Source organism: Corvus hawaiiensis, chromosome 7, assembly GCF_020740725.1.
Source record: "Corvus hawaiiensis isolate bCorHaw1 chromosome 7, bCorHaw1.pri.cur, whole genome shotgun sequence".
Lineage (NCBI taxonomy): Eukaryota > Metazoa > Chordata > Aves > Passeriformes > Corvidae > Corvus > Corvus hawaiiensis.
In genome coordinates, this window is record NC_063219.1 from 7,521,692 (window position 1) to 7,545,621 (window position 23,930).

The 23,930-nt window shown below is 62.1% G+C and overlaps 5 protein-coding genes across 9 annotated transcripts; all 5 read left to right on the forward strand.

The window, feature by feature from the left end:
• The first annotated feature begins 1,884 nt into the window (after window positions 1-1,884).
• LOC125328781 lies at window positions 1,885-5,049 on the forward strand. Its single transcript, XM_048309879.1, has 8 exons — window positions 1,885-2,498; window positions 2,672-2,809; window positions 3,018-3,194; window positions 3,329-3,478; window positions 3,626-3,727; window positions 4,125-4,227; window positions 4,468-4,524; window positions 4,815-5,049. The coding sequence occupies exons 1-8, from the start codon at window positions 2,388-2,390 to the stop codon at window positions 5,012-5,014; spliced, it is 1,038 nt and encodes a 345-aa protein (XP_048165836.1). The 5' UTR covers window positions 1,885-2,387; the 3' UTR covers window positions 5,015-5,049.
• A 3,222-nt stretch (window positions 5,050-8,271) lies between these two features.
• LOC125328277 lies at window positions 8,272-11,123 on the forward strand. 3 transcript variants are annotated; one of them, XM_048308656.1, is made up of 5 exons: window positions 8,272-9,303; window positions 9,574-9,638; window positions 9,748-9,897; window positions 10,081-10,700; window positions 10,945-11,123. In XM_048308656.1, exons 1-4 carry the CDS (start codon window positions 9,180-9,182, stop codon window positions 10,444-10,446), a joined length of 705 nt encoding a protein of 234 aa, XP_048164613.1. In that variant the 5' UTR covers window positions 8,272-9,179; the 3' UTR covers window positions 10,447-10,700; window positions 10,945-11,123. The 3 variants fall into 3 exon arrangements, with proteins under 3 accessions (XP_048164613.1, XP_048164611.1, XP_048164612.1); XM_048308654.1 differs by having other exon boundaries at window positions 9,748-10,700; XM_048308655.1 differs by having other exon boundaries at window positions 9,748-11,123.
• Window positions 11,124-12,294: 1,171 nt separating this feature from the next.
• Window positions 12,295-14,397, forward strand: LOC125328577. Its single transcript, XM_048309469.1, has 6 exons — window positions 12,295-12,462; window positions 12,597-12,746; window positions 12,894-12,995; window positions 13,393-13,495; window positions 13,736-13,792; window positions 14,083-14,397. Exons 1-6 carry the CDS (start codon window positions 12,295-12,297, stop codon window positions 14,280-14,282), a joined length of 780 nt encoding a protein of 259 aa, XP_048165426.1. The 3' UTR covers window positions 14,283-14,397.
• Window positions 14,398-17,539: 3,142 nt separating this feature from the next.
• LOC125328271 lies at window positions 17,540-20,391 on the forward strand. Of its 3 annotated transcripts, XM_048308626.1 has the most exons (5): window positions 17,540-18,571; window positions 18,842-18,906; window positions 19,016-19,165; window positions 19,349-19,968; window positions 20,213-20,391. In XM_048308626.1, the coding sequence occupies exons 1-4, from the start codon at window positions 18,448-18,450 to the stop codon at window positions 19,712-19,714; spliced, it is 705 nt and encodes a 234-aa protein (XP_048164583.1). In that variant the 5' UTR covers window positions 17,540-18,447; the 3' UTR covers window positions 19,715-19,968; window positions 20,213-20,391. The 3 variants fall into 3 exon arrangements, with proteins under 3 accessions (XP_048164583.1, XP_048164581.1, XP_048164582.1); XM_048308624.1 differs by having other exon boundaries at window positions 19,016-19,968; XM_048308625.1 differs by having other exon boundaries at window positions 19,016-20,391.
• Window positions 20,392-21,563: 1,172 nt separating this feature from the next.
• On the forward strand, window positions 21,564-23,666 carry LOC125328578. The gene is made up of 6 exons (XM_048309471.1): window positions 21,564-21,731; window positions 21,866-22,015; window positions 22,163-22,264; window positions 22,662-22,764; window positions 23,005-23,061; window positions 23,352-23,666. The coding sequence occupies exons 1-6, from the start codon at window positions 21,564-21,566 to the stop codon at window positions 23,549-23,551; spliced, it is 780 nt and encodes a 259-aa protein (XP_048165428.1). The 3' UTR covers window positions 23,552-23,666.
• Window positions 23,667-23,930: the final 264 nt, after the last annotated feature.

The following is a 23,930-nucleotide window of genomic DNA, read 5'->3' on the forward strand; positions in this document are numbered from 1 at the left end:
ACCACAGGAGGGTGAATAGCAAAGCTGGGTCACAGGGCTGGTGCCTGCAGCCAACTTGGCCCCATCCCATCCCGTCCCATCCCATCCCATCCTGTCCCGTCCCCCTGGGGACATGCCCATGGACAGGACGGAAGAGAGGCCGGGGCAGACCCCCCCCCACAGCAGCCGTGCTTCCATCCCCTGGGCATACCGGTGCTGTCCCTGCCTGGGGAGCGCAGGGCTGGGCTGTGTTCTCCTCCGGCCTCTCCCGCAGCCCCTCAGACTCTGGCTGCGCTCCGCTCTCTTTACCAGACCCAGCCGTGGACCCGACACAAGAGCACGACCCCCGCCCGTGGCCGCTTCCGCAGAACAGCGCAGGTACCTGCAGCCGTCCCCACCTGGGCTGGGCCTGCTGTCGCTGCTCAGCCGAGCACTGTGCTTGGAGCACCCCCATGGAACATCCTTCTCCTCTTGCCCTCCTCCTACAGATGGTTTGCAAATTCATCAGGAGCATTCGGGAGAAAGAGACCAGCGTCATGGGCACTGGGGTCATACCATACTCAGAGGTCTTCAAATACGAGACCAGTGCCGCCCTGCTGGATTTGCTTGTGAAGCAGGGTGTTTTCCAGTCCCAGAGCAAGTAAGCAGCATGTGGCCAGGGTTCAGTTCCCCCAGGAGTCACATGGCTTGCCAAGCCACGCCTGCTGGTCACTTTAAGCCTTTGAGGCCATCCCAGTGTGGTGGGAAGGGAAGCAGTTCTCTGGGGAAGCTGGGGGACATTACTCCCTGTGGCAGCTTCCAGCTCTCCCCGTTACCTTCTCCAGGTGCCTGCCATGGTGAGGTTCATCACCGATGGCTCATGGCCAATGAGCCTGCTGAGCACAGGCTGGACAATACCCTGCTGGAGCTGACAGAGGCACAGCCAGCTGATGTAGTCATGACTCTCCTGCGTGTGGCCCCCATTGTGTGACAGGTATGGGGCCCCACCTGCCCAAAGGGCTCAGAGGGCTCACCAGCCCCATCACCCTGTGGAGCCTGTCTCCCAGGCGCGTGACAAACGGAGAGTTCCAGGGCCCTCTGGCTCCTCCATTTTCCAGCCGTGGCATGTCAGCCCCCAAGCCCTGCTGCCATGCTCCCTCCCTGCCCCTCAGGGGCCGGTGCCCACAGGGGTGGGGCTGCCTGGGTGCTGCTGGTGAAGGGGCCGTGGGCAGAAGCAGAGCTGGCAGTCAGCCCGGGCCCCTACAGCTGCCCAGCGCACGGTGCTGTGGCTGACACCCCCCCCGACACAGAGTTCTGACCCCACAGAGCTGCTGCGACCATGTGGACGACAATCATGTCCTCGCCCAGGACTGCGGAGCTGGCGCAGCTGCTGCTCCTCGATGTGCTGGGGAGCTGGCCAGAGCACAGCATGCGCACCTCCGATGGCGACGACACAGATGTCTTTGCCCTGGCTGTGAGTTTCTGGAACTGGCCTTTGCTCGCCCCCCAGGCCACCTTCCATCAGCTCTCCATCCTCCTGCCCCCACTGCGTCTCCCTGCCTCAGGCGCTGGGCTGAAACCTGGGCTAGGGGCAGGTTCAGGGGCACCAGGCCAGGTGCTCCGCCTACGTCTCCCCTGGCCTCCCCCTTCCATGCTCTGGCCCTGCCACGTGGACGCCTTGGCACTGGGCGCTGTCTCAGGGTGGTTTGTCCTTTGCAGGCAACTGTGGTGATGTGGAAGATCCTCCAGGTGCCCTGTGTCCCACACGTACTGATATTCTTTTTCCCCCGCCTCTTTGCGCATCTCCTCTTCCAAGTGTACTTCAGCACATTGGATATGCCAGAGGAGGTCAATACCTTCTGGAAGGGATGCCAGGAGGAACACGGCCTTGCCACCAACCCCAGCAGGTGCTCCATCCCAGTCCTCCTGTCCCTCCCATGTCGCCAGGGCAGGAGCCAGTCCCCCAGCGTGACCTGGGCTTTGCTCTGCACACAGGTTTGCAGTGCGGACCCTGAAGGCCCTGCTCTGCCTTCTCCAGTGTGAGCACGTGGTGATGGCAATGGAGCGCAAGCGTGGCTGGGACACGCTGCTCTGTGCCGACACCCACCACTATGCAGTGGGTCTGCTGGCCAGGTGAGACCCCCTTCTCCCCCGCTGCCCTCGGCTTTTGTGCCCTGTGCCCAGGGTGCCCCACACGGTGGCCGTGGTCGTGGGCCAGAGGGCCTTGTCACCGAGGAACGGCTGAGCTGACGGGAAAAGGCCGGGAGAGGAGGGTGCCCCGGAGCAGCCGCCTCCCAAAGGGCCCAGGTCCCTTCGCAGGGTGGTCGGGAAAGACCAGAACTATGTGACTCAGTCCTGGGACAGGTTTGCCCCGCCCCCCCCCCCACCCCAGCTCAGGGCCTGAGTGCCTTTTTCTGCCTTCCAGGGAGATGAGCCAAGCATCGCTGCACTTGTGTAAAAGCATCTTATGCTGTCTCCTTGAGATGCTCAGCAAAGAGATGCCATACTGGGATTTCCCCGCCCTGGCGTTCCTTGTGGAGGTGAGCCCGACGGCCAGCGCTGCCTCGCTAGAGCTGCCTCCCAGCTCTCTGCCCTCCCGTAGCCGCAGCTGCCTGGGACGGTGCCCGCGCCCTGCGCTGCTGCCTGGGCCCAGCCCTGTGCGCTTCCGGGCTCCTGCCGGCCGGCTCCCCTGTCACTGCCCTGTGCCTTTCAGGTCCTCGAGTGCCTGGACCTGAGTGAATGCGGTGACAGCATAATGGACGTCGTAACAAGACACCTGAAGAGCGAGCGCAGGGAGATGCGTCGCCTGGCACTCAGGGTCCTCCTCTTGCTCAGGGATGATCCCTCAATGGTGAGAAGGGGGCAGCACCTGAAGCTGCGCTGGCAGCGTGGGGCTGGGGAACACAGTCGCTTGGGCTTGGCCGGGCTTTGGGCGCTGAGGCAGCTGTTTCCAGCTCTCCTGCCTCCTGGTTCAGCTGCCCGAGTGCTTCGGGACAGGCCTTTGGCCTCTGGGCCCTACTGTAGAAGGGTGGCGTTGCACAGCTTTGTGTTCCACACAGGCCGAAAGAATGTGGAGCCTGACTAAAAGCCTTGTGGTGCTCCTGCGGGATAGCGACAACGACGTGGTTAGGATGACCGTCGTTCTCCTGACTTATTTCTTCCTGGACAAGGATGCCCCGATACCGAGCCCCATCGCCCTGCAGCTGGCTGAGGCCCTCCTGCCACTCTTTGACAACGTAAGGCTCTGTGCCCCCAGGCAAGGCCACTGGATGCCACCCAGATACTGTGTACCCTGTGGATTTTCAGGCCTGCGCCCAGGTGGGCCTGGAGCAGCTGATGTTGAGGTCTTTTTTTTCTTCCTTTCATACAGGATGACAGCCAGGTGCAGCTGCTCTCCATGTTTGTCTTCAGAACACTGATGTCTTTTGTCATAGAAAAAGAGCCCCTGAAAACACAAGTGTGCCAGAGCCTGCTCCCACTCTTCTTCCACTGCCACGATGAGAACCAGCACGTGGCAGAGGTGAGGACTCGTGCCCCGGCATGGAGATGGGCTGCCTCCTGCCCTGGCGCCTCGCGGGCTTCAGCCTCCTCCTGGCCTTGGCACAGGGACGCGCGCGTCCCATGCCCTGGGCTGTGGTGCCATCTCCGGGTCTCTGCTGCTCGCCAGGCTTCTCGGGAAACGCTGCTTTGTGCGGTCCAGTTCCTGAAGAGGAGAGATCTCGAAAAGCTGGTGAAGAAGGAGAAGCTGTGGAAGTTCGCCGAGTGCCTGGTAAGGACGGCCTGGCCGCAGCCTGGAGAAGCCCCCTGCCCCCGGCGCTCAGTGTGCGGGGCTGGCAGCTGTGCTCCCTGTCCAGCGCTGCACCCAGGGGCGCCAGCCTGCGCCCCACACGCTGCTCCCTTCCCTGGGCCGCGCGGGCTCTTCTCCAGGCTCCTCTGGCCCCGAGCCGGGCGCCGATGGAGCGCCGGCCCAGCTGGGCTGTGGGGCGGGGGCGGCACCGAGGCTCCCCGGGCAGCACCCGGCCCTCGGCCCTCTCCAGAGCCCGGCGCCAGCGGCTGCTGGCCGGGCCTCGGGGCTGTGCGGGCAGGGGAGGCAGTGCCGGCCGTAGGGAGCGCCCGGCCAAGGGGCTGAGCCCGCGCTAAGCCTTCCCTCCTGGCGCTCTCTCCAGCTGGCAGAGGACAGGAGCCAAGCGGCCGAGCACCTGCGCCTGGCCCTGCCGTACCTGGAGAACCCGCAGGAGCCCCTGCGAGAGGCGGCCGTCAGGTTCATGGGTGAGCCACGAGGCCGGGGCCCCTCCCCGCCCCGCCGCAGCTCGGCCCCGGCCCCGCCTGCTGCCCCGGCAGCGGGATCCGGGCCCGGGGCCGTGGAGCCCCGCCTGCCCTCGGGCGTCAGGATGCGGCAGGAGCCCGGGCCGAGCGCTGCCAGGGAAGGAGGTCGTGTGGCCTCAGGGCTGGCAGCGCCGGTGTGGGGCAGCTGTGCCGCTGGGGCTGTGACAGGCTCTGTGTTCCCAGAGATTGCCGGGCGGAGCATGAGGGGGCAGCACAAAGAGCTCCAGCTCATGTGCAAAGGTGAGTGAGGGCAGCGGGCTCTCAGCGGGGGCTGGCGGGGGGATCTGCAATTCCTGCCCCGGCTGCGGAGGGCTCTGCTCCCTGTGCGGACGAGGGGCGGCGTGGGCAGAGCACAGAGAGGTTTCAGGGCCGCGTGGGGCATTGGTGGCCAGCACCTTTGGGCTGATCCTGTCGGTCCCTGCTCCCTCCTGGCCATGGCAAGAGCAGGCTGGGATGGCCCTGGAAGGGGGCTCTCCTCGGGTCCCCGCAGATCCGGGATCTGACCGTGGCTCTGTTCCTCTCTCTTGCAGCCCTTGAACACCTGACAGAGGACATCAGCCCTGCTGTCTCCAACCTGGCACTTCAAACATTGTACGTTCTCCGGTCACTAGAGACGTCTCGATACTCCATATTCCGGAGGCTGCAGGATCAACTCCGCAGGGCATGGAAGACACGGCCTCGGCTGTCGAGCCTTGGCCGGCTGTGTTTCTGGAGCTCTGCGGAGAGCTGATCTGGGAGGCTCTGCCTGCTGGGGCCACCTGAGCCAGAGGGGATTTTCTTTTCTTTAAGAATTTTCTTTTCTTTTCTGTATTCTGTAGAATATAAATATAGAATGTGTTATAATACACAGACTCCCAGGAGCTTTCTTTTGGTGCCCAGTATCGGCAGGGCATAGGGGAAGAGGGGAGAAGGGGTGCTTGCGCTCAGCAAGTTGCCCAAGCGTGCGGAGTGGAAGGGGAGATGGCCAGAAGCTCCTTGGCCTTTGGTGGGTCTGCTGAAGCCTTAACGCTGTCGAGAGAGCGGGTGGGCAGGGGCCAGAGCTGCGGGGATCCCTGCGGGACTGGTGCCGGGAGATGGCCACAAGCCCTGTCCCCGGCAGGAGCCGCCATCTGTGTCCTCCTGCCCGTGCGTTGCTGCCTGGCTTGCTGAGGGCTCCGAGGTGCCTCTTGATCCGGCTCGTCTGGAGCTCTGTCAGGGCTGTGCTGCTGCCGGGCAGGTTGGCCAGGCTGGGGGAGACCCTGAGGGGACAGGGCGGTGGTAGGCCGTGAAGGGAGGAGGTGCTGCGGAAGCCCTGACGGGACAAGGCAGCGGGAAGGCACGAGGAGGATGTGTGACGGAGTGGGTGGCAGGAGGCTACAAGGGGACAGGAGGTCCCTGAGGGGCGGGGGTGGTGGGAAGGCCTGAGGAATTGGGTGTCAGAGGCCATAAGCAGCCCCCAGGCAGCCACCTCGTTCCTGCCACCCGGCTGCTCTGGCGCTTCCCCGACACGTCTCCCAGGCCTGTGGCAGAAGCCCTTGAAGCCGGGCCTCAGCAGGACAGTGGGGACCAGCCCGAGGTGCCCAGGCTGGGCTGGCTGGGGACAAGGAGGGCAGAGGGGCCCTGCCGGGGCACGGCCACTGGGTGCTGCCAGTCCCCACGGCTGCCCAGGCCACGGTGCTGTGACCGCAGCCCCCCTGACACAGCGCTCTGGGCCCGCACGGCTGCTGCCACCATGGGACAGACGGCGATGTCTCCTCGAGCAGGGCTGCCGAGTCGCTGCTGCCAAAGCGGCTCTGGACGCCACAGGAACGGCACCAGAGCGTGCCCAGGAACAGCAGGAGCCCGAGCGCCGGCACCTGCTCAACGAGGCATCCGGGCCAGCCGGGATGCCAAAAAGGGGGATACTGTGGGCACAGCTGCACGTGGTTTGGCAAAAGGCTCCAGCAGAATTGGCCATGATGGCTTTCTCTTGACTCGCCAGCCTCACAGCAATGCTTGGCAGCTTCAGCTGCAGCCTGTGCCCCTGACTGACTTCAGTGGCTGTGCTTGAGGGCAGACTGGCCTTCCACAGTCAGGCGTCCCAAGGCAGTGGCATTGGTGCCACCGTGAGAGCGAGACTCTGATGGGACACGAGCCCTGCGCTGCAGCTGCCGTCCCTCTCCTCCATGCAGGCACCTTACAGACACGTGCATGAGCTTCCAAACTAAATCCTGGACTTGCTTGGAACAAAGGAAGCAGCCGCAGCAGGCGCTGAAGAAAAGCAGGGACTTCTATGGCTCCGTTTTGCTCTCCACTTGGGGAATCACAGAATCCCAGAGCACTTTGTGTTGGAAGGTATCTTAAGGATCATCCAGTTCCAGCCACCCCGCCATGGGCACAGGTGGTGTGCACGCACACCAGTCACTAGAATTGGAAGAACACTTGGCTGCCATGTTTACCTTTTCCCCTCCTGGATTTCAAGCTAAGAGGAAAAGGTCAGCTGGTTAAAGCTGAATCTTGTTGCTCACGGAACTAGGAATAGGAGTCTCCAATGGGACCTGGTATGTCCATTCAACCTTTGTAAGATCCCACGGTTGGAGCTCAGCCCTGTACAGCCCAGGCACAGGCTCCAGGCTGGTCCATTTCAGCATCCCCAAGTCTTTGTGGCTTCCTGTGCACCCTGAGACTTCTGAATCCATTCTTGAATTCCCAGTTACTGCTGTGCAGGACGTGAGAACACAGTGCTTGGAACAGCCTGTTTGGCTCATTCTTGGGTTTGCTGCTCCCGACTAAAGTAATAATCAGGAGTATATGCTGATGCACAGGTATAGCTGAACACCAGGGACTTTCTATGGAGTGTCTAAAACCTTGTGTGACTGCCCAGAGACTCTAAAACCCAGAGGTGAAAATGACGGCTTTGCTATTTAAGAATCCTAGAAATTTTGACATCTGATTTTTCTGGTCAAGGATTTTCATGCCAATGCGGAAATGACAAAAATATTAAAACTTGTTTTCCTTGGCAACCCCTTTTAAACGGCATCAGTAAACTTACAGGGGACAGGGTGTGACACTGGGCATGGTACTTGGCAGTCCATGGCTTCAGATGTGGGTGATTAATGTTTTGCCCGGTTTCACCCAGGAGTTCAAGTGTTCCCAGGGCTTTGTTCAACTGGTCATTGCAGGTAACTTCCACTAAATGCAAAAGGATGTCCCAGCAGAACTTCTGGAGAATGTGCCCTAGGGATAGGGACAAAACCTTGAAAATGATCAGCAGGGTCTGAAAAACTTTAAAAAAAAAAAAAAAAAAAAAAAGTTAAAGTAGATATGGCTCTGTGGCTTTTCAGGCACGACTCTTTGGGGCCGGAGGAAACGTTTGCCTTGCATCAGCTGCAACGTAGACAGACATGCAGCAACTGGAGTGTTGAACGTCAGAGACTGGGCTAATGTTTTTCCCAGGGAAACAGACAGAAGATCACAAGGAAACATGACCGTGTCTCTGTACAATCTAATTGTCCTGTGAAACTCAGAAGCTGGTGATGCTCTGGTTCTACTGCTAATCCCTTCCATGAAAAAATTCATTCCAGGAAGCAGCAACATCTCCTGTCAGATACTGAGTGTTGCCCCCAGTTGCTCCAGGTGCTCCTGCCAACAGCCCCCTGTAGGAAGGAGCACAGACCCCAATGCGCCTTGGCTTTGGCTGCCCTCTGGCAGAGAAGTCCCCCGGGGGCACAGGTCTCTGGGGCAGGAGACGGGCACCAGCGCGGCCAGGGCACGGGGGTCTAGCAGGTCTGCTTCGGCGGGGGCTCTGCCACACCTGCTGATTTCAGCGCTCCCCGGGGCCCCGGGGTCAGAGCAGCATTTGCGCCCTGGCTCACACGTCCTTGTGTCTGTGTCACAGCCCCGGCTTTAGGATGGCCACCAGCCGGGATGTGTCCCACGGAGGCCGTGCCAGCTTCTGTGGAAGACCCCGTGCCCTTCCTGCCACGGCTGTGTTGCTGGCCGTGGGGGCTCCTGGTGCTGCTCCGAACCCACAGAGCAGGGGAGCGTTTGCTTATGGATTGAGCCATTCTTAAAGCTGCTGTCGGGCTGTCTTAGGCACTTGGAGCAAGGGATTCCTTCCAACCTGGGCCACTTGGGGTGGGCTGGGGGCGGCCCCAGGGCAGGTGGCAGTGTGTGCAAAGGCCCTTTGTGACACGGTGCAGCATGGTCACCATGGGATGGAATGGGACAGGGTGTCCCAGGGCCCTTTGTGACACGTGCTGACATAGGTGCTGGTGGTGACGCGGCCACGCCACAGTGCTCGGAGCACGCGACGGGATAGGACAGGACAGAGCGGTGCTGTGAGGAGCCCCCGCACAGCGCGCTTGTTCTTTGCTGACCCGGAGCCTTTCCGAGGCGTTTACCTGTGCAGGTGCCCTCGAGGCCAGACCATAGGACTTGGTGACCCGTGGCCTTCCTGAGGCTTCTCTTCTGCAGGTGCCCTCGAGGGCAGACCATGGGACTTGGTGCCCCGGAGCTTTTCTAAGGCATCTCCCATCCCTGTGGCCGGTGCCCTCGAGACCAGACCGTGGGACTTGCTGTCCTTGCTTCCCAAGACTTCTCTCTTGAAGGTGCCTTGAAGGCACGACTGCAGGACTTGCTGACCCGGAGCTTTTAAGAGGCACCTCTCCTGCAAGTAGCCTTCAATCCGGTCAGTGACATGGAGCAGAGACCCCCAACCATGCCCAAGCTGGCCTGGGTGAATGAGGATGAAGAAGGCCCTGGAGCTGTCCCAGAACAGCAGCTAGAAGAGGTGGAGCAGTTCCAGCCACCACAGGAGGGTGAGTGGCAGAGCTAGGCCACAGGGCTGGTGCCTTCAAGGCACAACTGCAGGACTTGATGACCTGGAACTTTTTGGAGGCGTATCTCTGCAAGTACCCTTCAATCCAGTCAGTGACATGGAGCAGAGACCCCCAACCGTGCCCAAGCTGGCCTGGGTGAAGGAGGAGGAGGAAGAAGGCCCTGGAGCTGCCCCAGCACAGCAGCTAGAAGAGGTGGAGCAGTTCCAGCCACCACAGGAGGGTGAATAGCAAAGCTGGGTCACAGGGCTGGTGCCTGCAGCCAACTTGGCCCCATCCCATCCCGTCCCATCCCATCCCATCCTGTCCCGTCCCCTGGGGACATGCCCATGGACAGGACGGAAGAGAGGCCGGGGCAGACCCCCCCCACAGCAGCCGTGCTCCATCCCCTGGGCATACCGGGGCTGTCCCTGCCTGGGGAGCGCAGGGCTGGGCTGTGTTCTCCGGCCTCTCCCGCAGCCCCTCAGCTCTGGCTGCGCTCGCTCTTTACCAGACCCAGCCGTGGACCCGACACAAGAGCACGACCCCGCCCGTGGCCGCTTCCGCAGAACAGCGCAGGTACCTGCAGCCGTCCCCACCTGGGCTGGGCCTGCTGTCGCTGCTCAGCCGAGCACTGTGCTTGGAGCACCCCATGGAACATCCTTCTCCTCTTGCCCTCCTCCTACAGATGGTTTGCAAATTCATCAGGAGCATTCGGGAGAAAGAGACCAGCGTCATGGGCACTGGGGTCATACCATACTCAGAGGTCTTCAAATACGAGACCAGTGCCGCCCTGCTGGATTTGCTTGTGAAGCAGGGTGTTTCCAGTCCAGAGCAAGTAAGCAGCATGTGGCCAGGGTTCAGTTCCCCCAGGAGTCACATGGCTTGCCAAGCCACGCCTGCTGGTCACTTTAAGCCTTTGAGGCCATCCCAGTGTGGTGGGAAGGGAAGCAGTTCTCTGGGGAAGCTGGGGGACATTACTCCCTGTGGCAGCTTCCAGCTCTCCCCGTACCTTCTCCAGGTGCCTGCCATGGTGAGGTTCATCCACCGATGGCTCATGGCCAATGAGCCTGCTGAGCACAGGCTGGACAATACCCTGCTGGAGCTGACAGAGGCACAGCCAGCTGATGTAGTCATGACTCTCCTGCGTGTGGCCCCATTGTGTGACAGGTATGGGGCCCACCTGCCCAAAGGGCTCAGGGCTCACCAGCCCATCACCCTGTGGAGCCTGTCTCCCAGGCGCGTGACAAACGGAGAGTTCCAGGGCCCTCTGGCTCCTCCATTTTCCAGCCGTGGCATGTCAGCCCCCAAGCCTGCTGCCATGCTCCCTCCCTGCCCCTCAGGGGCCGGTGCCCACAGGGGTGGGCTGCCTGGGTGCTGCTGGTGAAGGGCCGTGGGCAGAAGCAGAGCTGGCAGTCAGCCCGGGCCCCTACAGCTGCCCAGGCCACGGTGCTGTGGCTGACACCCCCCGACACAGAGTTCTGACCCCACAGAGCTGCTGCGACCATGTGGACGACAATCATGTCCTCGCCCAGGACTGCGGAGCTGGCGCAGCTGCTGCTCCTCGATGTGCTGGGGAGCTGGCCAGAGCACAGCATGCGCACCTCCGATGGCGACGACACAGATGTCTTTGCCCTGGCTGTGAGTTTCTGGAACTGGCCTTTGCTCGCCCCCAGGCCACCTTCCATCAGCTCTCCATCCTCCTGCCCCCACTGCGTCTCCCTGCCTCAGGCGCTGGGCTGAAACCTGGGCTAGGGGCAGGTTCAGGGGCACCAGGCCAGGTGCTCCGCCTACGTCTCCCCTGGCCTCCCCCTTCCATGCTCTGGCCCTGCCACGTGGACGCCTTGGCACTGGGCGCTGTCTCAGGGTGGTTTGTCCTTTGCAGGCAACTGTGGTGATGTGGAAGATCCTCCAGGTGCCCTGTGTCCCACACGTACTGATATTCTTTTTCCCCCGCCTCTTTGCGCATCTCCTCTTCCAAGTGTACTTCAGCACATTGGATACGCCAGAGGAGGTCAATACCTTCTGGAAGGGATGCCAGGAGGAACACGGCCTTGCCACCAACCCCAGCAGGTGCTCCATCCCAGTCCTCCTGTCCCTCCCATGTCGCCAGGGCAGGAGCCAGTCCCCCAGCGTGACCTGGGCTTTGCTCTGCACACAGGTTTGCAGTGCGGACCCTGAAGGCCCTGCTCTGCCTTCTCCAGTGTGAGCACGTGGTGATGGCAATGGAGCGCAAGCGTGGCTGGGACACGCTGCTCTGTGCCGACACCCACCACTATGCAGTGGGTCTGCTGGCCAGGTGAGACCCCCTTCTCCTCCGCTGCCCTCGGCTTTTGTGCCCTGTGCCCAGGGTGCCCCACACGGTGGCCGTGGTCGTGGGCCAGAGGGCCTTGTCACCGAGGAACGGCTGAGCTGACGGGAAAAGGCCGGGAGAGGAGGGTGCCCCGGAGCAGCCGCCTCCCAAAGGGCCCAGGTCCCTTCGCAGGGTGGTCGGGAAAGACCAGAACTATGTGACTCAGTCCTGGGACAGGTTTGCCCCGCCCCCCCCCCCCACCCCAGCTCAGGGCCTGAGTGCCTTTTTCTGCCTTCCAGGGAGATGAGCCAAGCATCGCTGCACTTGTGTAAAAGCATCTTATGCTGTCTCCTTGAGATGCTCAGCAAAGAGATGCCATACTGGGATTTCCCCGCCCTGGCGTTCCTTGTGGAGGTGAGCCCGACGGCCAGCGCTGCCTCGCTAGAGCTGCCTCCCAGCTCTCTGCCCTCCCGTAGCCGCAGCTGCCTGGGACGGTGCCCGCGCCCTGCGCTGCTGCCTGGGCCCAGCCCTGTGCGCTTCCGGGCTCCTGCCGGCCGGCTCCCCTGTCACTGCCCTGTGCCTTTCAGGTCCTCGAGTGCCTGGACCTGAGTGAATGCGGTGACAGCATAATGGACGTCGTAACAAGACACCTGAAGAGCGAGCGCAGGGAGATGCGTCGCCTGGCACTCAGGGTCCTCCTCTTGCTCAGGGATGATCCCTCAATGGTGAGAAGGGGGCAGCACCTGAAGCTGCGCTGGCAGCGTGGGGCTGGGGAACACAGTCGCTTGGGCTTGGCCGGGCTTTGGGCGCTGAGGCAGCTGTTTCCAGCTCTCCTGCCTCCTGGTTCAGCTGCCCGAGTGCTTCGGGACAGGCCTTTGGCCTCTGGGCCCTACTGTAGAAGGGTGGCGTTGCACAGCTTTGTGTTCCACACAGGCCGAAAGAATGTGGAGCCTGACTAAAAGCCTTGTGGTGCTCCAGCGGGATAGCGACAACGACGTGGTTAGGATGACCGTCGTTCTCCTGACTTATTTCTTCCTGGACAAGGATGCCCCGATACCGAGCCCCATCGCCCTGCAGCTGGCTGAGGCCCTCCTGCCACTCTTTGACAACGTAAGGCTCTGTGCCCCCAGGCAAGGCCACTGGATGCCACCCAGATACTGTGTACCCTGTGGATTTTCAGGCCTGCGCCCAGGTGGGCCTGGAGCAGCTGATGTTGAGGTCTTTTTTTTCTTCCTTTCATACAGGATGACAGCCAGGTGCAGCTGCTCTCCATGTTTGTCTTCAGAACACTGATGTCTTTTGTCATAGAAAAAGAGCCCCTGAAAACACAAGTGTGCCAGAGCCTGCTCCCACTCTTCTTCCACTGCCACGATGAGAACCAGCACGTGGCAGAGGTGAGGACTCGTGCCCCGGCATGGAGATGGGCTGCCTCCTGCCCTGGCGCCTCGCGGGCTTCAGCCTCCTCCTGGCCTTGGCACAGGGACGCGCGCGTCCCATGCCCTGGGCTGTGGTGCCATCTCCGGGTCTCTGCTGCTCGCCAGGCTTCTCGGGAAACGCTGCTTTGTGCGGTCCAGTTCCTGAAGAGGAGAGATCTCGAAAAGCTGGTGAAGAAGGAGAAGCTGTGGAAGTTCGCCGAGTGCCTGGTAAGGACGGCCTGGCCGCAGCCTGGAGAAGCCCCCTGCCCCCGGCGCTCAGTGTGCGGGGCTGGCAGCTGTGCTCCCTGTCCAGCGCTGCACCCAGGGGCGCCAGCCTGCGCCCCACACGCTGCTCCCTTCCCTGGGCCGCGCGGGCTCTTCTCCAGGCTCCTCTGGCCCCGAGCCGGGCGCCGATGGAGCGCCGGCCCAGCTGGGCTGTGGGGCGGGGGCGGCACCGAGGCTCCCCGGGCAGCACCCGGCCCTCGGCCCTCTCCAGAGCCCGGCGCCAGCGGCTGCTGGCCGGGCCTCGGGGCTGTGCGGGCAGGGGAGGCAGTGCCGGCCGTAGGGAGCGCCCGGCCAAGGGGCTGAGCCCGCGCTAAGCCTTCCCTCCTGGCGCTCTCTCCAGCTGGCAGAGGACAGGAGCCAAGCGGCCGAGCACCTGCGCCTGGCCCTGCCGTACCTGGAGAACCCGCAGGAGCCCCTGCGAGAGGCGGCCGTCAGGTTCATGGGTGAGCCACGAGGCCGGGGCCCCTCCCCGCCCCGCCGCAGCTCGGCCCCGGCCCCGCCTGCTGCCCCGGCAGCGGGATCCGGGCCCGGGGCCGTGGAGCCCCGCCTGCCCTCGGGCGTCAGGATGCGGCAGGAGCCCGGGCCGAGCGCTGCCAGGGAAGGAGGTCGTGTGGCCTCAGGGCTGGCAGCGCCGGTGTGGGGCAGCTGTGCCGCTGGGGCTGTGACAGGCTCTGTGTTCCCAGAGATTGCCGGGCGGAGCATGAGGGGGCAGCACAAAGAGCTCCAGCTCATGTGCAAAGGTGAGTGAGGGCAGCGGGCTCTCAGCGGGGGCTGGCGGGGGGATCTGCAATTCCTGCCCCGGCTGCGGAGGGCTCTGCTCCCTGTGCGGACGAGGGGCGGCGTGGGCAGAGCACAGAGAGGTTTCAGGGCCGCGTGGGGCATTGGTGGCCAGCACCTTTGGGCTGATCCTGTCGGTCCCTGCTCCCTCCTGGCCATGGCAAGAGCAGGCTGGGATGGCCCTGGAAGGGGGCTCTCCTCGGGTCCCCGCAGATCCGGGATCTGACCGTGGCTCTGTTCCTCTCTCTTGCAGCCCTTGAACACCTGACAGAGGACATCAGCCCTGCTGTCTCCAACCTGGCACTTCAAACATTGTACGTTCTCCGGTCACTAGAGACGTCTCGATACTCCATATTCCGGAGGCTGCAGGATCAACTCCGCAGGGCATGGAAGACACGGCCTCGGCTGTCGAGCCTTGGCCGGCTGTGTTTCTGGAGCTCTGCGGAGAGCTGATCTGGGAGGCTCTGCCTGCTGGGGCCACCTGAGCCAGAGGGGATTTTCTTTTCTTTAAGAATTTTCTTTTCTTTTCTATATTCTGTAGAATATAAATATAGAATGTGTTATAATACACAGACTCCCAGGAGCTTTCTTTTGGTGCCCAGTATCGGCAGGGCATAGGGGAAGAGGGGAGAAGGGGTGCTTGCGCTCAGCAAGTTGCCCAAGCGTGCGGAGTGGAAGGGGAGATGGCCAGAAGCTCCTTGGCCTTTGGTGGGTCTGCTGAAGCCTTAACGCTGTCGAGAGAGCGGGTGGGCAGGGGCCAGAGCTGCGGGGATCCCTGCGGGACTGGTGCCGGGAGATGGCCACAAGCCCTGTCCCCGGCAGGAGCCGCCATCTGTGTCCTCCTGCCCGTGCGTTGCTGCCTGGCTTGCTGAGGGCTCCGAGGTGCCTCTTGATCCGGCTCGTCTGGAGCTCTGTCAGGGCTGTGCTGCTGCCGGGCAGGTTGGCCAGGCTGGGGGAGACCCTGAGGGGACGGGGCGGTGGTAGGCCGTGAAGGGAGGAGGTGCTGCGGAAGCGCTGACGGGACAAGGCAGCGGGAAGGCACGAGGAGGATGTGTGACGGAGTGGGTGGCAGGAGGCTACAAGGGGACAGGAGGTCCCTGAGGGGCGGGGGTGGTGGGAAGGCCTGAGGAATTGGGTGTCAGAGGCCATAAGCAGCCCCCAGGCAGCCACCTCGTTCCTGCCACCCGGCTGCTCTGGCGCTTCCCCGACACGTCTCCCAGGCCTGTGGCAGAAGCCCTTGAAGCCGGGCCTCAGCAGGACAGTGGGGACCAGCCCGAGGTGCCCAGGCTGGGCTGGCTGGGGACAAGGAGGGCAGAGGGGCCCTGCCGGGGCACGGCCACTGGGTGCTGCCAGTCCCCACGGCTGCCCAGGCCACGGTGCTGTGACCGCAGCCCCCCTGACACAGCGCTCTGGGCCCGCACGGCTGCTGCCACCATGGGACAGACGGCGATGTCTCCTCGAGCAGGGCTGCCGAGTCGCTGCTGCCAAAGCGGCTCTGGACGCCACAGGAACGGCACCAGAGCGTGCCCAGGAACAGCAGGAGCCCGAGCGCCGGCACCTGCTCAACGAGGCATCCGGGCCAGCCGGGATGCCAAAAAGGGGGATACTGTGGGCACAGCTGCACGTGGTTTGGCAAAAGGCTCCAGCAGAATTGGCCATGATGGCTTTCTCTTGACTCGCCAGCCTCACAGCAATGCTTGGCAGCTTCAGCTGCAGCCTGTGCCCCTGACTGACTTCAGTGGCTGTGCTTGAGGGCAGACTGGCCTTCCACAGTCAGGCGTCCCAAGGCAGTGGCATTGGTGCCACCGTGAGAGCGAGACTCTGATGGGACACGAGCCCTGCGCTGCAGCTGCCGTCCCTCTCCTCCATGCAGGCACCTTACAGACACGTGCATGAGCTTCCAAACTAAATCCTGGACTTGCTTGGAACAAAGGAAGCAGCCGCAGCAGGCGCTGAAGAAAAGCAGGGACTTCTATGGCTCCGTTTTGCTCTCCACTTGGGGAATCACAGAATCCCAGAGCACTTTGTGTTGGAAGGTATCTTAAGGATCATCCAGTTCCAGCCACCCCGCCATGGGCACAGGTGGTGTGCACGCACACCAGTCACTAGAATTGGAAGAACACTTGGCTGCCATGTTTACCTTTTCCCCTCCTGGATTTCAAGCTAAGAGGAAAAGGTCAGCTGGTTAAAGCTGAATCTTGTTGCTCACGGAACTAGGAATAGGAGTCTCCAATGGGACCTGGTATGTCCATTCAACCTTTGTAAGATCCCACGGTTGGAGCTCAGCCCTGTACAGCCCAGGCACAGGCTCCAGGCTGGTCCATTTCAGCATCCCCAAGTCTTTGTGGCTTCCTGTGCACCCTGAGACTTCTGAATCCATTCTTGAATTCCCAGTTACTGCTGTGCAGGACGTGAGAACACAGTGCTTGGAACAGCCTGTTTGGCTCATTCTTGGGTTTGCTGCTCCCGACTAAAGTAATAATCAGGAGTATATGCTGATGCACAGGTATAGCTGAACACCAGGGACTTTCTATGGAGTGTCTAAAACCTTGTGTGACTGCCCAGAGACTCTAAAACCCAGAGGTGAAAATGACGGCTTTGCTATTTAAGAATCCTAGAAATTTTGACATCTGATTTTTCTGGTCAAGGATTTTCATGCCAATGCGGAAATGACAAAAATATTAAAACTTGTTTTCCTTGGCAACCCCTTTTAAACGGCATCAGTAAACTTACAGGGGACAGGGTGTGACACTGGGCATGGTACTTGGCAGTCCATGGCTTCAGATGTGGGTGATTAATGTTTTGCCCGGTTTCACCCAGGAGTTCAAGTGTTCCCAGGGCTTTGTTCAACTGGTCATTGCAGGTAACTTCCACTAAATGCAAAAGGATGTCCCAGCAGAACTTCTGGAGAATGTGCCCTAGGGATAGGGACAAAACCTTGAAAATGATCAGCAGGGTCTGAAAAACTTTAAAAAAAAAAAAAAAAAAAAAAAGTTAAAGTAGATATGGCTCTGTGGCTTTTCAGGCACGACTCTTTGGGGCCGGAGGAAACGTTTGCCTTGCATCAGCTGCAACGTAGACAGACATGCAGCAACTGGAGTGTTGAACGTCAGAGACTGGGCTAATGTTTTTCCCAGGGAAACAGACAGAAGATCACAAGGAAACATGACCGTGTCTCTGTACAATCTAATTGTCCTGTGAAACTCAGAAGCTGGTGATGCTCTGGTTCTACTGCTAATCCCTTCCATGAAAAAATTCATTCCAGGAAGCAGCAACATCTCCTGTCAGATACTGAGTGTTGCCCCCAGTTGCTCCAGGTGCTCCTGCCAACAGCCCCCTGTAGGAAGGAGCACAGACCCCAATGCGCCTTGGCTTTGGCTGCCCTCTGGCAGAGAAGTCCCCCGGGGGCACAGGTCTCTGGGGCAGGAGACGGGCACCAGCGCGGCCAGGGCACGGGGGTCTAGCAGGTCTGCTTCGGCGGGGGCTCTGCCACACCTGCTGATTTCAGCGCTCCCCGGGGCCCCGGGGTCAGAGCAGCATTTGCGCCCTGGCTCACACGTCCTTGTGTCTGTGTCACAGCCCCGGCTTTAGGATGGCCACCAGCCGGGATGTGTCCCACGGAGGCCGTGCCAGCTTCTGTGGAAGACCCCGTGCCCTTCCTGCCACGGCTGTGTTGCTGGCCGTGGGGGCTCCTGGTGCTGCTCCGAACCCACAGAGCAGGGGAGCGTTTGCTTATGGATTGAGCCATTCTTAAAGCTGCTGTCGGGCTGTCTTAGGCACTTGGAGCAAGGGATTCCTTCCAACCTGGGCCACTTGGGGTGGGCTGGGGGCGGCCCCAGGGCAGGTGGCAGTGTGTGCAAAGGCCCTTTGTGACACGGTGCAGCATGGTCACCATGGGATGGAATGGGACAGGGTGTCCCAGGGCCCTTTGTGACACGTGCTGACATAGGTGCTGGTGGTGACGCGGCCACGCCACAGTGCTCGGAGCACGCGACGGGATAGGACAGGACAGAGCGGTGCTGTGAGGAGCCCCCGCACAGCGCGCTTGTTCTTTGCTGACCCGGAGCCTTTCCGAGGCGTTTACCTGTGCAGGTGCCCTCGAGGCCAGACCATAGGACTTGGTGACCCGTGGCCTTCCTGAGGCTTCTCTTCTGCAGGTGCCCTCGAGGGCAGACCATGGGACTTGGTGCCCCGGAGCTTTTCTAAGGCATCTCCCATCCCTGTGGCCGGTGCCCTCGAGACCAGACCGTGGGACTTGCTGTCCTTGCTTCCCAAGACTTCTCTCTTGAAGGTGCCTTGAAGGCACGACTGCAGGACTTGCTGACCCGGAGCTTTTAAGAGGCACCTCTCCTGCAAGTAGCCTTCAATCCGGTCAGTGACATGGAGCAGAGACCCCCAACCATGCCCAAGCTGGCCTGGGTGAATGAGGATGAAGAAGGCCCTGGAGCTGTCCCAGAACAGCAGCTAGAAGAGGTGGAGCAGTTCCAGCCACCACAGGAGGGTGAGTGGCAGAGCTAGGCCACAGGGCTGGTGCCTTCAAGGCACAACTGCAGGACTTGATGACCTGGAACTTTTTGGAGGCGTATCTCTGCAAGTACCCTTCAATCCAGTCAGTGACATGGAGCAGAGACCCCCAACCGTGCCCAAGCTGGCCTGGGTGAAGGAGGAGGAGGAAGAAGGCCCTGGAGCTGCCCCAGCACAGCAGCTAGAAGAGGTGGAGCAGTTCCAGCCACCACAGGAGGGTGAATAGCAAAGCTGGGTCACAGGGCTGGTGCCTGCAGCCAACTTGGCCCCATCCCATCCCGTCCCATCCCATCCCATCCTGTCCCGTCCCCTGGGGACATGCCCATGGACAGGACGGAAGAGAGGCCGGGGCAGACCCCCCCCACAGCAGCCGTGCTCCATCCCCTGGGCATACCGGGGCTGTCCCTGCCTGGGGAGCGCAGGGCTGGGCTGTGTTCTCCGGCCTCTCCCGCAGCCCCTCAGCTCTGGCTGCGCTCGCTCTTTACCAGACCCAGCCGTGGACCCGACACAAGAGCACGACCCCGCCCGTGGCCGCTTCCGCAGAACAGCGCAGGTACCTGCAGCCGTCCCCACCTGGGCTGGGCCTGCTGTCGCTGCTCAGCCGAGCACTGTGCTTGGAGCACCCCATGGAACATCCTTCTCCTCTTGCCCTCCTCCTACAGATGGTTTGCAAATTCATCAGGAGCATTCGGGAGAAAGAGACCAGCGTCATGGGCACTGGGGTCATACCATACTCAGAGGTCTTCAAATACGAGACCAGTGCCGCCCTGCTGGATTTGCTTGTGAAGCAGGGTGTTTCCAGTCCAGAGCAAGTAAGCAGCATGTGGCCAGGGTTCAGTTCCCCCAGGAGTCACATGGCTTGCCAAGCCACGCCTGCTGGTCACTTTAAGCCTTTGAGGCCATCCCAGTGTGGTGGGAAGGGAAGCAGTTCTCTGGGGAAGCTGGGGGACATTACTCCCTGTGGCAGCTTCCAGCTCTCCCCGTACCTTCTCCAGGTGCCTGCCATGGTGAGGTTCATCCACCGATGGCTCATGGCCAATGAGCCTGCTGAGCACAGGCTGGACAATACCCTGCTGGAGCTGACAGAGGCACAGCCAGCTGATGTAGTCATGACTCTCCTGCGTGTGGCCCCATTGTGTGACAGGTATGGGGCCCACCTGCCCAAAGGGCTCAGGGCTCACCAGCCCATCACCCTGTGGAGCCTGTCTCCCAGGCGCGTGACAAACGGAGAGTTCCAGGGCCCTCTGGCTCCTCCATTTTCCAGCCGTGGCATGTCAGCCCCCAAGCCTGCTGCCATGCTCCCTCCCTGCCCCTCAGGGGCCGGTGCCCACAGGGGTGGGCTGCCTGGGTGCTGCTGGTGAAGGGCCGTGGGCAGAAGCAGAGCTGGCAGTCAGCCCGGGCCCCTACAGCTGCCCAGGCCACGGTGCTGTGGCTGACACCCCCCGACACAGAGTTCTGACCCCACAGAGCTGCTGCGACCATGTGGACGACAATCATGTCCTCGCCCAGGACTGCGGAGCTGGCGCAGCTGCTGCTCCTCGATGTGCTGGGGAGCTGGCCAGAGCACAGCATGCGCACCTCCGATGGCGACGACACAGATGTCTTTGCCCTGGCTGTGAGTTTCTGGAACTGGCCTTTGCTCGCCCCCAGGCCACCTTCCATCAGCTCTCCATCCTCCTGCCCCCACTGCGTCTCCCTGCCTCAGGCGCTGGGCTGAAACCTGGGCTAGGGGCAGGTTCAGGGGCACCAGGCCAGGTGCTCCGCCTACGTCTCCCCTGGCCTCCCCCTTCCATGCTCTGGCCCTGCCACGTGGACGCCTTGGCACTGGGCGCTGTCTCAGGGTGGTTTGTCCTTTGCAGGCAACTGTGGTGATGTGGAAGATCCTCCAGGTGCCCTGTGTCCCACACGTACTGATATTCTTTTTCCCCCGCCTCTTTGCGCATCTCCTCTTCCAAGTGTACTTCAGCACATTGGATACGCCAGAGGAGGTCAATACCTTCTGGAAGGGATGCCAGGAGGAACACGGCCTTGCCACCAACCCCAGCAGGTGCTCCATCCCAGTCCTCCTGTCCCTCCCATGTCGCCAGGGCAGGAGCCAGTCCCCCAGCGTGACCTGGGCTTTGCTCTGCACACAGGTTTGCAGTGCGGACCCTGAAGGCCCTGCTCTGCCTTCTCCAGTGTGAGCACGTGGTGATGGCAATGGAGCGCAAGCGTGGCTGGGACACGCTGCTCTGTGCCGACACCCACCACTATGCAGTGGGTCTGCTGGCCAGGTGAGACCCCCTTCTCCCCCGCTGCCCTCGGCTTTTGTGCCCTGTGCCCAGGGTGCCCCACACGGTGGCCGTGGTCGTGGGCCAGAGGGCCTTGTCACCGAGGAACGGCTGAGCTGACGGGAAAAGGCCGGGAGAGGAGGGTGCCCCGGAGCAGCCGCCTCCCAAAGGGCCCAGGTCCCTTCGCAGGGTGGTCGGGAAAGACCAGAACTATGTGACTCAGTCCTGGGACAGGTTTGCCCCGCCCCCCCCCCCCCACCCCAGCTCAGGGCCTGAGTGCCTTTTTCTGCCTTCCAGGGAGATGAGCCAAGCATCGCTGCACTTGTGTAAAAGCATCTTATGCTGTCTCCTTGAGATGCTCAGCAAAGAGATGCCATACTGGGATTTCCCCGCCCTGGCGTTCCTTGTGGAGGTGAGCCCGACGGCCAGCGCTGCCTCGCTAGAGCTGCCTCCCAGCTCTCTGCCCTCCCGTAGCCGCAGCTGCCTGGGACGGTGCCCGCGCCCTGCGCTGCTGCCTGGGCCCAGCCCTGTGCGCTTCCGGGCTCCTGCCGGCCGGCTCCCCTGTCACTGCCCTGTGCCTTTCAGGTCCTCGAGTGCCTGGACCTGAGTGAATGCGGTGACAGCATAATGGACGTCGTAACAAGACACCTGAAGAGCGAGCGCAGGGAGATGCGTCGCCTGGCACTCAGGGTCCTCCTCTTGCTCAGGGATGATCCCTCAATGGTGAGAAGGGGGCAGCACCTGAAGCTGCGCTGGCAGCGTGGGGCTGGGGAACACAGTCGCTTGGGCTTGGCCGGGCTTTGGGCGCTGAGGCAGCTGTTTCCAGCTCTCCTGCCTCCTGGTTCAGCTGCCCGAGTGCTTCGGGACAGGCCTTTGGCCTCTGGGCCCTACTGTAGAAGGGTGGCGTTGCACAGCTTTGTGTTCCACACAGGCCGAAAGAATGTGGAGCCTGACTAAAAGCCTTGTGGTGCTCCAGCGGGATAGCGACAACGACGTGGTTAGGATGACCGTCGTTCTCCTGACTTATTTCTTCCTGGACAAGGATGCCCCGATACCGAGCCCCATCGCCCTGCAGCTGGCTGAGGCCCTCCTGCCACTCTTTGACAACGTAAGGCTCTGTGCCCCCAGGCAAGGCCACTGGATGCCACCCAGATACTGTGTACCCTGTGGATTTTCAGGCCTGCGCCCAGGTGGGCCTGGAGCAGCTGATGTTGAGGTCTTTTTTTTCTTCCTTTCATACAGGATGACAGCCAGGTGCAGCTGCTCTCCATGTTTGTCTTCAGAACACTGATGTCTTTTGTCATAGAAAAAGAGCCCCTGAAAACACAAGTGTGCCAGAGCCTGCTCCCACTCTTCTTCCACTGCCACGATGAGAACCAGCACGTGGCAGAGGTGAGGACTCGTGCCCCGGCATGGAGATGGGCTGCCTCCTGCCCTGGCGCCTCGCGGGCTTCAGCCTCCTCCTGGCCTTGGCACAGGGACGCGCGCGTCCCATGCCCTGGGCTGTGGTGCCATCTCCGGGTCTCTGCTGCTCGCCAGGCTTCTCGGGAAACGCTGCTTTGTGCGGTCCAGTTCCTGAAGAGGAGAGATCTCGAAAAGCTGGTGAAGAAGGAGAAGCTGTGGAAGTTCGCCGAGTGCCTGGTAAGGACGGCCTGGCCGCAGCCTGGAGAAGCCCCCTGCCCCCGGCGCTCAGTGTGCGGGGCTGGCAGCTGTGCTCCCTGTCCAGCGCTGCACCCAGGGGCGCCAGCCTGCGCCCCACACGCTGCTCCCTTCCCTGGGCCGCGCGGGCTCTTCTCCAGGCTCCTCTGGCCCCGAGCCGGGCGCCGATGGAGCGCCGGCCCAGCTGGGCTGTGGGGCGGGGGCGGCACCGAGGCTCCCCGGGCAGCACCCGGCCCTCGGCCCTCTCCAGAGCCCGGCGCCAGCGGCTGCTGGCCGGGCCTCGGGGCTGTGCGGGCAGGGGAGGCAGTGCCGGCCGTAGGGAGCGCCCGGCCAAGGGGCTGAGCCCGCGCTAAGCCTTCCCTCCTGGCGCTCTCTCCAGCTGGCAGAGGACAGGAGCCAAGCGGCCGAGCACCTGCGCCTGGCCCTGCCGTACCTGGAGAACCCGCAGGAGCCCCTGCGAGAGGCGGCCGTCAGGTTCATGGGTGAGCCACGAGGCCGGGGCCCCTCCCCGCCCCGCCGCAGCTCGGCCCCGGCCCCGCCTGCTGCCCCGGCAGCGGGATCCGGGCCCGGGGCCGTGGAGCCCCGCCTGCCCTCGGGCGTCAGGATGCGGCAGGAGCCCGGGCCGAGCGCTGCCAGGGAAGGAGGTCGTGTGGCCTCAGGGCTGGCAGCGCCGGTGTGGGGCAGCTGTGCCGCTGGGGCTGTGACAGGCTCTGTGTTCCCAGAGATTGCCGGGCGGAGCATGAGGGGGCAGCACAAAGAGCTCCAGCTCATGTGCAAAGGTGAGTGAGGGCAGCGGGCTCTCAGCGGGGGCTGGCGGGGGGATCTGCAATTCCTGCCCCGGCTGCGGAGGGCTCTGCTCCCTGTGCGGACGAGGGGCGGCGTGGGCAGAGCACAGAGAGGTTTCAGGGCCGCGTGGGGCATTGGTGGCCAGCACCTTTGGGCTGATCCTGTCGGTCCCTGCTCCCTCCTGGCCATGGCAAGAGCAGGCTGGGATGGCCCTGGAAGGGGGCTCTCCTCGGGTCCCCGCAGATCCGGGATCTGACCGTGGCTCTGTTCCTCTCTCTTGCAGCCCTTGAACACCTGACAGAGGACATCAGCCCTGCTGTCTCCAACCTGGCACTTCAAACATTGTACGTTCTCCGGTCACTAGAGACGTCTCGATACTCCATATTCCGGAGGCTGCAGGATCAACTCCGCAGGGCATGGAAGACACGGCCTCGGCTGTCGAGCCTTGGCCGGCTGTGTTTCTGGAGCTCTGCGGAGAGCTGATCTGGGAGGCTCTGCCTGCTGGGGCCACCTGAGCCAGAGGGGATTTTCTTTTCTTTAAGAATTTTCTTTTCTTTTCTATATTCTGTAGAATATAAATATAGAATGTGTTATAATACACAGACTCCCAGGAGCTTTCTTTTGGTGCCCAGTATCGGCAGGGCATAGGGGAAGAGGGGAGAAGGGGTGCTTGCGCTCAGCAAGTTGCCCAAGCGTGCGGAGTGGAAGGGGAAATGGCCAGAAGCTCCTTGGCCTTTGGTGGGTCTGCTGAAGCCTTAACGCTGTCGAGAGAGCGGGTGGGCAGGGGCCAGAGCTGCGGGGATCCCTGCGGGACTGGTGCCGGGAGATGGCCACAAGCCCTGTCCCCGGCAGGAGCCGCCAT

Excerpts from the sequence above, each read along its gene's own strand:
- LOC125328781 (XM_048309879.1), top strand. The coding sequence starts at position 2,388 with ATGAGCCAAGCATCGCTGCACTTGTGTAAAAGCATCTTATGCTGTCTC. Across the intron at positions 2,810-3,017 it reads TCAGGGATGATCCCTCAATG|GCCGAAAGAATGTGGAGCCT; the intron begins GTGAGAAGGGGG and ends TGTTCCACACAG. Across the intron at positions 3,195-3,328 it reads TCCTGCCACTCTTTGACAAC|GATGACAGCCAGGTGCAGCT; the intron begins GTAAGGCTCTGT and ends CCTTTCATACAG.
- LOC125328277 (XM_048308655.1), top strand. The coding sequence starts at position 9,180 with ATGGAGCAGAGACCCCCAACCGTGCCCAAGCTGGCCTGGGTGAAGGAG. Across the intron at positions 9,304-9,573 it reads GTTCCAGCCACCACAGGAGG|ACCCAGCCGTGGACCCGACA; the intron begins GTGAATAGCAAA and ends GCTCTTTACCAG. Across the intron at positions 9,639-9,747 it reads GCTTCCGCAGAACAGCGCAG|ATGGTTTGCAAATTCATCAG; the intron begins GTACCTGCAGCC and ends CTCCTCCTACAG.
- LOC125328577 (XM_048309469.1), top strand. The coding sequence starts at position 12,295 with ATGTGGAGCCTGACTAAAAGCCTTGTGGTGCTCCAGCGGGATAGCGAC. Across the intron at positions 12,996-13,392 it reads GGAAGTTCGCCGAGTGCCTG|CTGGCAGAGGACAGGAGCCA; the intron begins GTAAGGACGGCC and ends CGCTCTCTCCAG. Across the intron at positions 13,496-13,735 it reads GGCGGCCGTCAGGTTCATGG|AGATTGCCGGGCGGAGCATG; the intron begins GTGAGCCACGAG and ends CTGTGTTCCCAG.
- LOC125328271 (XM_048308625.1), top strand. The coding sequence starts at position 18,448 with ATGGAGCAGAGACCCCCAACCGTGCCCAAGCTGGCCTGGGTGAAGGAG. Across the intron at positions 18,572-18,841 it reads GTTCCAGCCACCACAGGAGG|ACCCAGCCGTGGACCCGACA; the intron begins GTGAATAGCAAA and ends GCTCTTTACCAG. Across the intron at positions 18,907-19,015 it reads GCTTCCGCAGAACAGCGCAG|ATGGTTTGCAAATTCATCAG; the intron begins GTACCTGCAGCC and ends CTCCTCCTACAG.
- LOC125328578 (XM_048309471.1), top strand. The coding sequence starts at position 21,564 with ATGTGGAGCCTGACTAAAAGCCTTGTGGTGCTCCAGCGGGATAGCGAC. Across the intron at positions 21,732-21,865 it reads TCCTGCCACTCTTTGACAAC|GATGACAGCCAGGTGCAGCT; the intron begins GTAAGGCTCTGT and ends CCTTTCATACAG. Across the intron at positions 22,265-22,661 it reads GGAAGTTCGCCGAGTGCCTG|CTGGCAGAGGACAGGAGCCA; the intron begins GTAAGGACGGCC and ends CGCTCTCTCCAG.